Source organism: Schistosoma mansoni, chromosome W, assembly GCF_000237925.1.
Source record: "Schistosoma mansoni strain Puerto Rico chromosome W, complete genome".
NCBI classification, from domain to species: domain Eukaryota; kingdom Metazoa; phylum Platyhelminthes; class Trematoda; order Strigeidida; family Schistosomatidae; genus Schistosoma; species Schistosoma mansoni.
In genome coordinates, this window is record NC_031502.1 from 37,373,162 (window position 1) to 37,387,221 (window position 14,060).

General features: G+C 37.9%; 1 protein-coding gene across 1 annotated transcript; it reads right to left on the reverse strand.

Annotated features, from left to right (window-relative positions):
- Nucleotides 1-8,039: 8,039 nt before the first annotated feature.
- On the reverse strand, nucleotides 8,040-12,813 carry Smp_146900 (putative dnaj (hsp40) homolog, subfamily C, member; the record flags this gene model as incomplete). Its single annotated transcript, XM_018789589.1, has 4 exons — nucleotides 8,040-9,245; nucleotides 9,374-9,589; nucleotides 11,186-11,235; nucleotides 12,426-12,813. The coding sequence occupies 4 exons, from the start codon at nucleotides 12,811-12,813 to the stop codon at nucleotides 8,040-8,042; spliced, it is 1,860 nt and encodes a 619-aa protein (XP_018655016.1).
- Nucleotides 12,814-14,060: the final 1,247 nt, after the last annotated feature.

The following is a 14,060-nucleotide window of genomic DNA, read 5'->3' on the forward strand; positions in this document are numbered from 1 at the left end:
ACGAGCTAGGAGCATTAGTGTACAAATTAAGGCCACTCATTGTAGCTGTGACGGAAACTTGATTAGTCCGTGACTTCGATATTACCCCAGAATTATCCGGATACCATTGATTAAGAAGTGATAGATATAGATGCAGGAAAATAGGTGGCGTTCTTCTGTACATAGCCAATAATATAAATATCCGTTCCTCCGTTTGCGAATCCCATGATAGTGGAACTAGTGAAGTCATTAGCTGTGAGCTCACTGTCGGATGTTGTACATTTGCACTCGGTGTCATCTATTGCAGCCCAATCTGCTTAGCTGACGACTTTATTTTAGAGCACATTCGGCTATGGAGTGCAAATAACAGATGCTTGATATTAGGAGACTTTAATGCACCTGACATTAGTTGGACTGAGATGACCACGAAATGCTCTGTAAACTCATTTGATAGCAGGCTCTTGGAAACAGTAATGGAACATGCATTAGTACAGCATGTATCCAAACCTACACGTTTTGGTGTAAACCAAGGTTCTTCTCTGTTGGACTTGGTAATTACCCATGAGACTGAGGATATTGCCAACCTAAATATTCTTCCCCCGTTAGTAAATAGCGATCACGCTGTTTTATCATTCACGTTTAGAGCTAGCGACATGATATACGATCAGATTAAGCCTCGCCCAAACATATGGAGAGCTAACATACCGGCCATTTAGGATTGTGCTACTAAGATAGATTGGTCAGTAGATACTAGCTCATCAGTTGACGAGGCGTGGCCTGTATTTAAAGGCAAGTTTAGTGCAGTCACGTCCCCGTTCATACCGTACTTGGTACCACGTAGACCGAACAATAGTCCACCGTGGATAAATAAAGAAGTTAAGAAACTTCTTAGGCGTAGGAAAAAACACTGGAACATGTTCATCTCTACTGGCTTAGAGCTGTACAGATCCAGTTATTGTAAGATTAGAAATACTTGTAAAGCGTTAATTAGTAGGACTAGACGGTCATACGAAAAACAATTGGTTAGGGATTGCAAACATAGTCCAAAACGGTTATTCTCGTATATAAAGAGGCGAACTCAAAGAAGTGATGGAATACCATCACTTTTGATACAAGAAAATCCGTTTAATTTTGACAAGAAATGATACTAAAAAAGCCGAAGCTTTATCGGAATATTTCAGTAAAGTTTTTCCTACCAATAATGAGGAACGACCACCTATTCATTGTGATTGTGGCGACTTGTTGATGGACCCTGTAGTTATTAAGAAAGAAACTGTTTTAAGGCTACTTCAGCATCTCAAACCTGATAAGTCTAGTGGTCCTGATGATATTCATCCTCGGATTATGAAAGCCCTCTCAGATGTTATTGCTAAACCCTTAGCGATACTGTTTGATGTGTCTCTGCAGCAGTCCAGATTGCCCAGAGACTGGAAAGACGCAATAATCAGTCCGGTGTATAAGGCTGGGAGTAGAGATTTAGTTAGTAACTATCGACCCGTCAGCTTAACTAGTGCAGCTGTAAATCTGATGGAAAAAATTATTGGGATGGCTGTTATAAACTACGTGGAAAGACATGATCTTTTGTCCAAGGAACAACATGGTTTTCGAAAAGGTCTATCATGTTTGACAAATCTTCTCATTGCAAGAGAAGATTGGGCTGAGGCAAAAGATAGCAATATTCCTGTAGATGTCATTTTCATAGATCTAAGTAAAGCCTTTGATAAGGTTTCCCATTCTGGTCTTAAATTAAAACTGGAAAGTTTTGGAATTCATTATGCAGTCATAGACTGGATAAGTGACTTTCTTCATGGAGGGAGACAAAGGGTAAGAGTAAATGGGGCTCTCTCATCGCGGGAACCAGTGAAAAGTGGAGTCCCCCAAGGCACAATTTTAGGTCCTCTTCTCTTTTTACTTTATGTAAATGAATTACCAGTTATAGCTAAGTCATCCGTCCTACTACTCGCCGATGACATAAAAATTTGGAGACCCATACATAGCATGTCAGACAGAATAGTATTACAGGAAGATCCTAACTCATTAGTGGCATGGATGAACGGATGGTCACTAGAAGTAAACCCTAATAAAAGTGTAGTTATGCAATTAAATAACTACGATGATTCGTATCACTACACAATATGTGGACTAGTGTTGCCCAAAGTAAGAAACTATAAAGATTTAGAAGTCATACTAAGTAATAATCTCAAAACAACCAGTCACTATAAGGCTGCTGCTGCAAAAGGCTATAGGGTATAATGGTCTATTCGTAGATCTTTCCGGTATCTGGATGGGGAAATGTTTAGATTATTATACCCAACTTTCGTACGGCCACATTTGGAATATGGGATTCAAGCAGCGAGTCCTTGTTTCAAATATGAGGCGGATATGTTGGAACGAGTCCAACGCCGCGGGACAAAAATGGTAGAAGGCCTATCTTATGAAGACAGACTGAGACACCTCAACTTATTTCCGTTATCTTACAGGCGAATACGGGGTGATCTAATATTGGCATATCGTATCCTGAACGATGACCTTGGTACTAACATGTCCTATCTTTTCCTCCCGTCTAGGGCTGGTCATTTGAGAGGACATCCGAAGAAAGTCCAAAAACCGAGATCAAATCGTCTACGTCTGGAGTTTCGTTTCTCGCGCCGAGTAGTGAATTACTGGAATTCTCTACCAGAACACGTAATATCAGCACCTTCTGTTGATATATTCAAGACGAGATTGGACCTCCACAGTGTAACAAACTGCAAAGATTAAAATAGGTCACTAGACCTCCTATCCTTATTACTGAAGACTGATTATGTATCGTCGCCAGTCACCACACTGCAAATCAGCGGGATGAAGATTTTGGAGTCGAAATGACATCACTCACGGTGGAGGACTAAATATATAAAATATAGTGAGGGAAAAACAGTCAAGACTAGGAGACAGATTGAAAAGTTTAGAATAATATTTAGTCTCAAGGTTTAGATAAGGCTAACTAATTAGAGCAGTTACGTCACTGCCCAATCTCCCTATTTTGGGGTGACCAATTTCAACCCATTCCAGTCAGGATCTCCAATCGCAGATCATACTAGTATTCCTAACTCTAATTAGGATATCTGTACTTGACCCTACTTATTTTAACAATCGAGAACCCATGTTATATTCTAATCGTATTCCTGAAACGACAATATGTGATTAGTCTGAGACAGTTACCGAAGACTGCAGATAGTTGGCATATATACCTTATATTTTCGAAACCTATTACCAAACCCTTGGTTATTCAATCAGTCTTTACTGGTCAATGTTAAAATCACGTTACTCATTTTTGAGAGGACATTCGAAGAAAGTCCAAAAACCGAGATCAAATCGTCTACGTCTGTAGTTTCGTTTCTCGCACCGAGTAGTGAATTATTGGAATTCTCTACCAGAACACCTAATATCAGCACCTTCTGTTGATATATTCAAGACGAGATTGGACCTCCACAGTGTAACAAACTGCAAGGATTAAAATAGGTCACTAGACCTCCTATCCTTATTACTGAAGACTGGACAGTTTCCAGGGAATCGACCTTCTTAAACTCGCTCAGCTTCAGAAAGAAGACATTGATCTTCAGCACGAGTTATCCTCGACAACTCTAAAACTACGTATTAAACAGATGAGAACAGGTAAGGAAACCTTACTATGTGGCACATCTACAGGTAGGGATCGTCTAATAGTACCAAAACATTATCGACGCAACGTCTTCAATACGTTGCACAATCTTTTTCATCCAGGTGTTCGTGCAACAATCAAGCTTATAGCCGAACGGTTTTGCTGGCCTGGTATGAATAAAGACGTGGGGGAGTGGGCACGCTCCTGTGTAAGCTGCCAGAAATCTAAGGTTATTCGACACAACAAATCTCCCTTAGGTTCTTTCAAAACCCATGAGGCTCGTTTCGATCATGTTCATCTAGATTTGGTAGGACCCTTACCTGATTCAAATGAATACTCATATCTCTTAACATGCGTAGACCGTTTCACTCGATCGCCAGAAGCAGTACCGATTAAGGACATTACTACTGAAACTGTGGCTCGCGCTTTCGTCGAACGATGGGTAGCTAATTTCAACCATCACTACAGACCGCGGACGCCAGTTCAAATCTGGACTTTTCCGTTGTCTGACCTCACTTTTAGGAATCACGCGTTTCCGAACGACCGCCTACCACCCACAAGCAAACGGGTTGGTAGAACGTTTTCATCGACAACTAAAAGCTCCGCCATCAGCTGCAAACGTTTCACAGTGAACAGACGCTCTTCCACTCGTCTTGCTAGGTATCCACCATGCAGTGAAAGCTGACATTGGATACACGGCATCTCAACTCGTTTATGGAACGACACTCCGACTCCCAGGAGAGTTCGTAGATCCTTCAGCTTCTTCATTGAACATGGGTCTAAACTCCTACACCAGCAGGATTACAAGCGCAATGCGTCCAGTTAAACCTGTTCACACTCGACCTCAATCAACTGATGTTTTCGCTCAACCTGACATACGACATAGTACACATGTCTTCGTTCGTCGAGACTGACATCGACGACCTCTCGAATCAGCATACGAAGGACTCTTCAAAGTTCTTCAACGTGAACCTTAGTACTATGTAGTCGATAAGAACGGCACTAACGATAGCATCAGTATCAATCGAATCAAAGCAGCGTATTTAGAAAGAAATCCTACCCACGTCGATTTTCCTTCGGTACATTCGAACGACACGGCTCCTACACTTGTAGTGCCTCATTCGACAGCCAACACACACATCGATACTTCGTCAGTATCTGAAAATAAACTTACAACAACGCGTTCTGGAAGAAGAGTAAGATTTCCAGAACATCTAAACGACTATTGCACGTAGGACACAAACTTAATCTCGAATTCCCTTTTCATTATTTATTAACAAAAATAATTTTTTTCAATATGCTCATTTTCTATATATTTATTTCAAAAAAAACAATTATTTTTTTGAGCGTATTTATATTTTTTTATATATAAAAAAAAAAACAAAAAAAAACATTTTATTTTTCTAATCGCTTTTACGCTGTCGCAAGCGTATTAGTTTTTTTTCCCGCTCATCTTGTGTCCTAACGCAAGTACGAGTGTATTTTCGACATGCACTCACACGTTCTGTTTTTTCTCTCTTCCAGGACGGCTGGAAAAGAATGACGAATTTTCACAAGGAACCGAAATTTTCATTGTACTTTATTACTATGTTGTACCTCATGGTCCCTTAGTGTAAGAAAGACGACCAGACGCTGCTAAACATAGCAAGCTATCAGAAGAAAGTTTTCCAACGACAAACTCGTTGGGTTTAAACTTCTGGCTGGTCACGTCTTAGGGGCATCACTACCTCACTAGGGGGGGAAGTGATCTGTAGCTGTAAATAATTCCGCAAAATCAATAGCTTTCTAAGTGTTCGACATTGGATGCTGAACACGTTGTTTAAGTGGACTTGTTTAACTGAAGGCTTTCGGTCATGCATCCGTACCAAAGCACGTTACAGAACGGCGTGGGAAGCACCTCCTACCATATTTAGGCAGATTAGATCAGTCACTTCTCGATATATTGATAACCCATCAAATACATCTTTCAACTTCCTCGCTTCGGACTTCAACTGAGTGTGCGCGATTCGATTATAGGCGTTACTGGCAAAGAGTTGTCAAACTACAATACCGGCGTCTTCAAGGTTACTGAGTGCCGATGCTTTAATTATGCCTACCAATGCTTCCATTTCGAGTTTTACTCGTCATAAATTTCCTATTCTTGAATGTTGTAATATACTTACCAAAGTTAGTAAATCTACAACAACAAATTATGAGCCTTCCATTGCTGAGCGTGGACTGTCTATAATAGGTCTAGAAGGTTTAAGAATGTTTCAAAGTCAGCCTCCTTCATTGACCACTGGAAACATTCCTAATTATGTGCCTGATAACTGTGTAGTTCACCAAAAACGTAGATGATTTATGTCGGATGATCAAGTGCCTACTCGAGTTAGACGGAAATGGTGTGACCGCGAGTCTATGATTTGTAGACGAACCAACCAGGTCTTTAATTTTGGCGCAAAATGAATTCACCAATGTGGATAAATAGAGTTTTGGCATTTTAGCTGATATGAGTTCATGATGAAAACCCCAAGTTTAATTCCTAACATTAACCATGAACTGTAAATCGTAATTCGAACTCCCTACGCAGGTTTATGACCCTAATTTGGTCCTAACTATTATGTGGATACTCTCAAAGTCATTCTAGCGTCTCTCAAAAGTCGTTCATAAACTATAGTCTCACCGAGGTGAAAAACAGCTAACTCCGAAGTCGCAACTCGCAGTCAACAGCTAACGAGGATTACCATTTGCCATATCAAGGTACTATGGCTGCTTTAAAGACCATATGACACAATGGACGTTACAACAGCAAAGGGACCAAGTCGTTTTTGGGCGCGTAATCTCATTGTGGTGGTGATCATAGTCAATCAAGACTCGATGCCATCGACATGCGTCGGCTGTCTTCGACCTCGACAGGGATGGACGACGTTTTTCGACCCAATTGCCGGATGATTTGTCTAGGGCTCAGTTACATTTCACTAGACCTACATCTTGCAAACTACGGAAGCGAACTGCAGAAAATCATCATAATGTGAAAACGAGGAGTTTCAAAACCTTGAAGATAAACGTCAGCCCCACTACTGCTGCAAAGTCCGAAGACCTGGGCAGAAGAGTGGATAAGGTCCCTCATTGCAGAATCATTAGACTGCACGCAAAATAAACCTTCTGCTGGGTGAAGCTTACATCTTGTAGTGAACTAAATCTTATGTTCCAGTTGTAGGACATATAGAAATAAAAACCATAATAAAACATTCAGCATGAACACTGAAATGTCAGCTTTCTGGTCAAATGACTTGAGTTCTACGCATGGGATTGATTGTATAGTTTGATTTCAACGAGGCTACACGGAAATATTGAACACTGTGACTATGTTGTTATGTGTAATAGATAAGTTGCGACGTATATCCACCTACAGAGAGAACTTATACTGACAAAAGAACAATGTACCACTTTAGAATTTGTGTCAGGTTTTTTTGATCAATTTCGGTTATAAAGCTATGGTGCCAAGTTTTAAAAAGAAAGGAACATCCTTGTTTCCACCTCGTAGTTTATATCGCCCATAATCAATATAACTGATTAAATTTATTCAAAAATAACGAATGTCGATGTATTTTTTAAACAATAAGATGAAAAGACTATGTCACACTGCATTGTCCAAGTTGGCTAATTATTTTGTATTCCACAAAGTTCTGCTTGTGATCAGATTATTTAACTGAACTACTAAACATCGGAACTGTTTAGCACATTTGGATACTTCATTTTTGACACATATTCCTTCGCGTCTCATTTTTACTGAGCTCTATTTATACAGTGAGTGTATATCTCGATTCTACTACGACTATTATGATACATTTGCCCCTCTCCCACAATTTAAAAATGAAATTGATCATGATTTGTATAAAAAGAGCCAATAAGTATGCTACAGGACTTTTGAGAGAGTCCTTCGGCCCTTAGAGACATTTTGTTAGAGAACACAGAGTATACTATCACTAGGTTATTTTTGACTAGTTTCCACTTTGAAACAAACATAGCAATTCATGAAGTAAATTTAAGAAATAATGAACAAGATTAAATGTTTTCATCTATGAACATTCTTTAATAACTGTACAGCTACCTGGCATAAAACATAAATCAAAATCAACAGATGTCCAATTTCATTACAATGAATTGTGAAAATATATTCAGAATAAAATTATTTTATCTACAAACAAAATCAACAGAGGTAATCACTGGGATTAAATGCTTTCATTTTAAGAGTGCAAGGTTCTAATAGACAGTGTTGAGCTCAATTTCCAAACAAAATGAAAAAACGGTAGGATTAAAATAGAGTAATGACAACAATGTGCAACAGTGAAATACTTCAAGGTTTCTACGAAATGTTGCACGGCGAACATAATATGTTAACTAATTTGAAAGACAACTCGGAGATATTTTACAGGAATTAAGGAATTTCAACTTTATGCTTGGACATTGGGATAGCTAGACCTTGATTTTCATTGACAGTGACCTCGTGAGAGGAATTATGGAAAGTATATGACAGATGAAGTTGACGTGGATTTTCTAACAGACCAACACAGGGGTCATAGAAACCTTGAATATCACACCATCGACCAGGTGGTAAGCGTAAGTGACTTTTTTCTATCATAGCCTGAAGGGGTATAGTCACATCAAATGCAAGCGGACCACCAACATCAGATAAAGTAGTGGGATCAGAGGTCGGTGAAAGACAACCATATATTGCTTGATCGATGACAAGACCAGAAATGGACATTTCATTTCGTTTACTTCGTGATGCAGCTCTCCTCATGAGTTCTTGAGTGGACAAGGCTTCACGACGTTTTCTGGCCAGTTCTTCGCGTAGCTTAGCTCTTCGGGACTTTTGTGCAAGTTTTAACTGACGAGATAGATAAGGTTCATAGACCAACATGCGAATAGCCGAAAATGCAAGTATAGGGAAAATCAAACCGTAACCCAGAGCAACTCTGTCAGGGCGATCAGATAAAATGAAAGGAAAAGAATATGTTTGGGTACCTCGTAAAAGACTAAGTTTAACAGTTACACCTTTTTGAATGCTTAGACGAATCTGACCAGAGATTCTAGAATGAGCGGAAATTTGACATTGTGCACCTAGAGTGAATTCACCAATGTCTGTTGTGTTAACACCGATGGTGCATGATATATTGCCTTTACTGCGTCGCTGTTGTTCCAAATCACAATTATCAGAATCAGCCCATTCACAATCAGGTTGAGGAACATTTTCCTTATCAATTACACCAGATCCTCGAGGTGGATTCAACCAAGTCCATGAGACGGACTTTTCCAGTATCAGGGAAAGGCTTGCATAACCAGATGCGTTAAGTTTACTTGAAATCCGTGCATTATACTCACCGTCAGCAGAAGCAAAGAACAATTCACTCGATATACCTGGGTTCATGAGACAACGTAACTCCAAGTGTGCATGTACATGAGATAACAACTGGATATTTACACCAGCAGAAATACCAGGGATTAGATTTATACTCGACTTGGGAGATCTTTCATATAAACTAGCTAGAGATAAGCCTAAACTACCATGGAAACGCTGTCCGAAATTTCGCCTTGCTCGTATACCAGTACTCAATCCACGACCAGCACGACCGTAAGAAAACTGTGAGAAAAACAAAAATGTAAATTTTTGAACAGTTGAAGTAGTAAATGTAAACCATATGAAAATTTATAGTTTATACAACCAATAGGATATAAAAATGTTTATTCAGTAACGAATTATCATCTCACCTCAGTATCGATTGTAGTTGGGCCGAAAATTGACTTTCTGGAGCAGTGATGCCGCCATATAGCAAGAAATGTCCCTATTCCTACTCCGTTGTGGGCTGTCACCTGACCAGCTAAACTTACTGAGTTTTTTATGCTGATACCAGCATTGATAGATTGAGCAACAGAAAGCTCATAAATTGATGGAATTGGAATCAATGAACGATCTTCTGGTGGCTCCTACAACAATAAATAACCAATAAGGTAAATCAGCTTTACACCAAGCATTATAGTTATGAGTTATCTAGTGATGAACATCACTTCACATGATTTACAGAATTTCTGAAGTACGATAGATAGTTAGGATGAATGGTTTAAATGATACTGTTCACGTTGAACTTGAAGATTCTAAATAGAAACAACTAACGTTTATATGTTTTTGTTTGGATAAAAGACAATTTTTCATTTATATTAATACAGAACTGGATTTAAAAGTTAGCGATAACCATTAGTGAAATCTTAATCCGTGCTATGCAAAAAGATTTAATAATTTAACAGAACTCGAAAATCTACGAATCAGACCAACAATAGTAATGTATATCACATTGAAAAAAATCAAGTCCACAGTAAAAATATTCAAAAATGCCTTCTCAGCAGTAAAGAAAAACAAGTAACCAAACTACTTAATGTGTTACTAAATCTTACTGTGCTGGACCAAGAATCTAATCAAACTGCAAAATTTGTAAAAGGACTCATATCGAACCCGTTCAACACCACACCATATACAAAAATACAAGTGAAGTTGGTGGATCAGAACACGAATTATACAATTATCTACGTCTACCCACATACAAGTGCATGTTATACAAAAAAAATCATCTTTGAACTAAATAATTGATCTTACTTGCATCTGCACAACTGTGGTCGATTCCAGGCAACACAGCCTAACAACTGATTCTAGTTATCTCATGGATTCAAACCAGGTAATCCGGATCTACTGATACAGTTAAGTCCAATAGTCAATAATTTTGTGAAATGATGTCATCTCTTAGTTAAGCTGAAGTCTAGAACTTTCTTCCAATCTCAGCAAACATTGTGCGTTGAGGTAGGTTGTTAGTTATATCCATAACTAACCTATCAAAACCATGCTTAAGCTTCCGCTACGTTAATCTGGTTTAATGTGTCTGTAAACTATCCCTGTTGCATGTGACCTACCAATTGAAAGACATTATTATCCTATTATATTAATGTGACTCATAAAATTTATTCATTTCGATAAGACACGCAATACTGGTCGGTATGTTTGTGCGTTTCACTTAATGACTGTAATTCTTTAACTACTGTACAAATCTAATTGTTTTTATGTTTAGAAACAGATAAAGTTAAAGCCAAGTTGTCCTTGTTCTGACTATAGCTTTCACATAGACTCTAGGATCGCCAGTATCGCGTTTACAGTTCTAGCAGTATATATGTAGGACAAATTAAATCCTACAAGGTGGTGTTTAGGTGTAGATAATACGTGTCTCAACAATTTCAGTTAATGAAGATTTACAGTACTCTCGACTGATTTAGCACATTTATTCATTACAATACGTTTAGCCTTGACACTAGTAACTTAGCAGTATCAACATACACGAGAAATGACCTAAAAGTATCTATGAATAAAAATTTGACGTCTACACAATCCTCCTGACTTTCACAACATGCTTCACGAATTCTCACAGATAAGTGAATAAAGTCATATGTTCTACACATTTATCCTAAGCAGTTTTAACATAATCAGCAAAGGATTGAAACATTTCTGGGACCAATCCAATGTCTATGATACTAACTAACCTTCAAATAACGAATCAAAACATCCGTTAAATCTAAGCCAAGAGAAAATTCTGAGGGTTGGTTGTGTCATTGAAGTTGCTTTGAAACTCGAGCTTTTTCTTTCAAAAGAAGATATTCCAGACGAAGTTCAGGTGCTGATTTTTGAGAACTCGTTATTTGCCACCCTTGCATTTGCAACCCTAGAAAGTGTTGTTAAATTAGTTGATTGTAGCGTTTCGATTCACATAGTCCATAACAATTAATGACTAAGAGGAAGGAAAAACACCTAGAAAATGTTGAAAACTTTCGATAATTCTTGATGAAAGACTGAGGAAAATACAGCGGTACATCAGACTGAGGTCTGAATAGAGATATGGATAATATTGTTAAGAAGATAATACAATAGGAGATTAAGAAATCCATATTTTGGGCATGACTGAAGGTAAATTTTTTGCAATAATAATTGGAAAACTTGCGTGTTGTGAATTTTTTTTACACAGAAAACAACTAAACCTTTGGGAAAATATCTACGGATGTGAGTTCATTCTGGCTAAAAGAAATAGATACTTTGGCATCAACATGATAAAATAGGGAGCTATTGGTAAATAGAAATGATTAAGAATACTGTGTACGATTTTCAATTCTACTTCGATATTTGTCTTGATAATTTTTTCGTGGTGTGCTGCTATGGGACGACTTGGGGTGACACATGTCCTGCGTTCTATTTTAATTATGATTAGCTTGCATTAATAAACTTGGACATTAAATACAATTTCTCATGGTGAAATATCATCAAATACACAGAGAAATTTCTAATCACAGCAATCGAAAAGTACTGAGATACTAAGCTAAGACTATCGTTGTGCGAATAACCCACCTTTTTGAAAGTCAGAAATATGGCTGAATATCAACAAAAGACTAGGCATAAAAGTTGAGCAATTTACATATCCAAAATAACTTCATCAGATTAAATTTCTCAGATCCTTAAGATTCTAAAAGATATGTATATATTTGAGTTTTGGAACAACTGGGAACCTAGATTAATCTTGTATCATTTACACACCATAAATATCGATCTTACTGAGAAAATTATCCTGGTAATTTACACATTATGAATGACGGTTAAAAACCTGTCAACATATATGTAAGGGGGACGAATATCTTAAACAACGTATGCTAAGGTAGTATAGTGAATTCTTTGATTTTTAATCATTCGTTTCATCGGTCAAAATAAAATCGGCACAAAATCCAGTTAACTAACCTTTATAACCAAAACTATCATAAATAGCACGTTGTTCAGGATTGCTTAAAATCGCATAAGCTGAAGCAATCTGACCGAATGCAGCCACCGCATCAGATGCACTTGAAGTAATTTTCTCATTATCTTCTGGTGTAGAGATAGAATGCTTATCCGGATGGAACAACAGAGAAAGACGTTTGTATGCCATGCGCAGATCAGCTGCCGATGCACTTTTGTCAACACCCAATACAGAGTACAGATCGATGTTCTCATGTTCATTACCTTCAATATCTTCTAAAAGATTAATAAATTCAGGATCGACTGCTTCATCCGAATCGTCTGCAGAATCAACAGCTTCATGTCCTTGATAAGAACTGTCATCAAAATTTGAGTTATGGTCTGCGTACATGTATGGGACAGAAGATTAACAAAATTAGTAATGTGATTCCCAACACAACAGCGTCAGTTTGAATCTTTAAACAAGAAAGAACCGAAGTATATGGGATACATAAAGATGAAGATTTACAAATGGCAATTGTTTGCAAGGCATCGTTTACTAGCATATCAACAACTTTAATTAAACATATAACTCACACTACTGTGAGAGGGGCTCACCGAATAATCTTGGAAAATGTTAGTTTGATGAGCACTAATGACCATTTAATCACAGCATTGATTCCCAAATATCAGTAATCTGTGATCAGATAACTATGAACTTAATAATTCTTCAATATCATAATGAACGTATCTCAAACCATTCATAAAAATAGTTTCGTGGGGGAGGAGGAATTCGAGAAATTTAAAATCCGGATTTCTCAAAAAGGGGAGGTGTTATATCCCCTGGTGAATTATGAATGGTAACTCTAAGGATTATTTATCGACCAATGTAATATGCCTATTTCCTATTGTACAATTATTACGTAACTAAACTATTCATATTCGTGTTTCTCTTATCATTAGCTTTATTTTGATCTTTGATTTATTATCATACGATTCTTGAGTTATAATCAGTTTATTGATTACTTTGGTTGTATAAAAACCCAGTATGTTTGTAAATAATGATTCATATTGCCGAGGCTGTATTTGTGTTCTGGACTTAACGGGCTGGGCTAGGCAGATAGGAAGGACCGGATTGCACCCAAGACTGCTCGTACGATTTCAAGTATCATTTGCGTCTGATCAACAAAATCCACTACCTCTCCAATTGCACATTCATATATATTACGAAGCCATACGTTATAACACAAATGTACAACCTTTTTTTAATGTAGTCATAACATGGAAAACAAAACAAATGGACTGATGATTCTGGGACAATTATCAAACACCAGCCGTCAAGCTGTTTTTGATACTATTTGTATACAAAAAATTCGGCTACGTAAGCGTAATCGGTAAAGCCAAAATCTGACCACTTGGACAAGGGTGGATACAACCACTTTTCGCAACGAACTATTTGCTTATAAAAAGTGCAGTAAAGACAGGAGCTTGTAAGACAACTCGTTGTGCTCATAAAGGTTTTCGTGTTGTTAAGGTGAAATACACGTATTTGGACGCGATGGCATTCGAAGAGAACGGTACTGGGTTTGAGTCCCGGATTGAACACCAACTCTGGGACACAGGCACATCCAGCTGATAAGTCCCAAATAGGACGAAGTG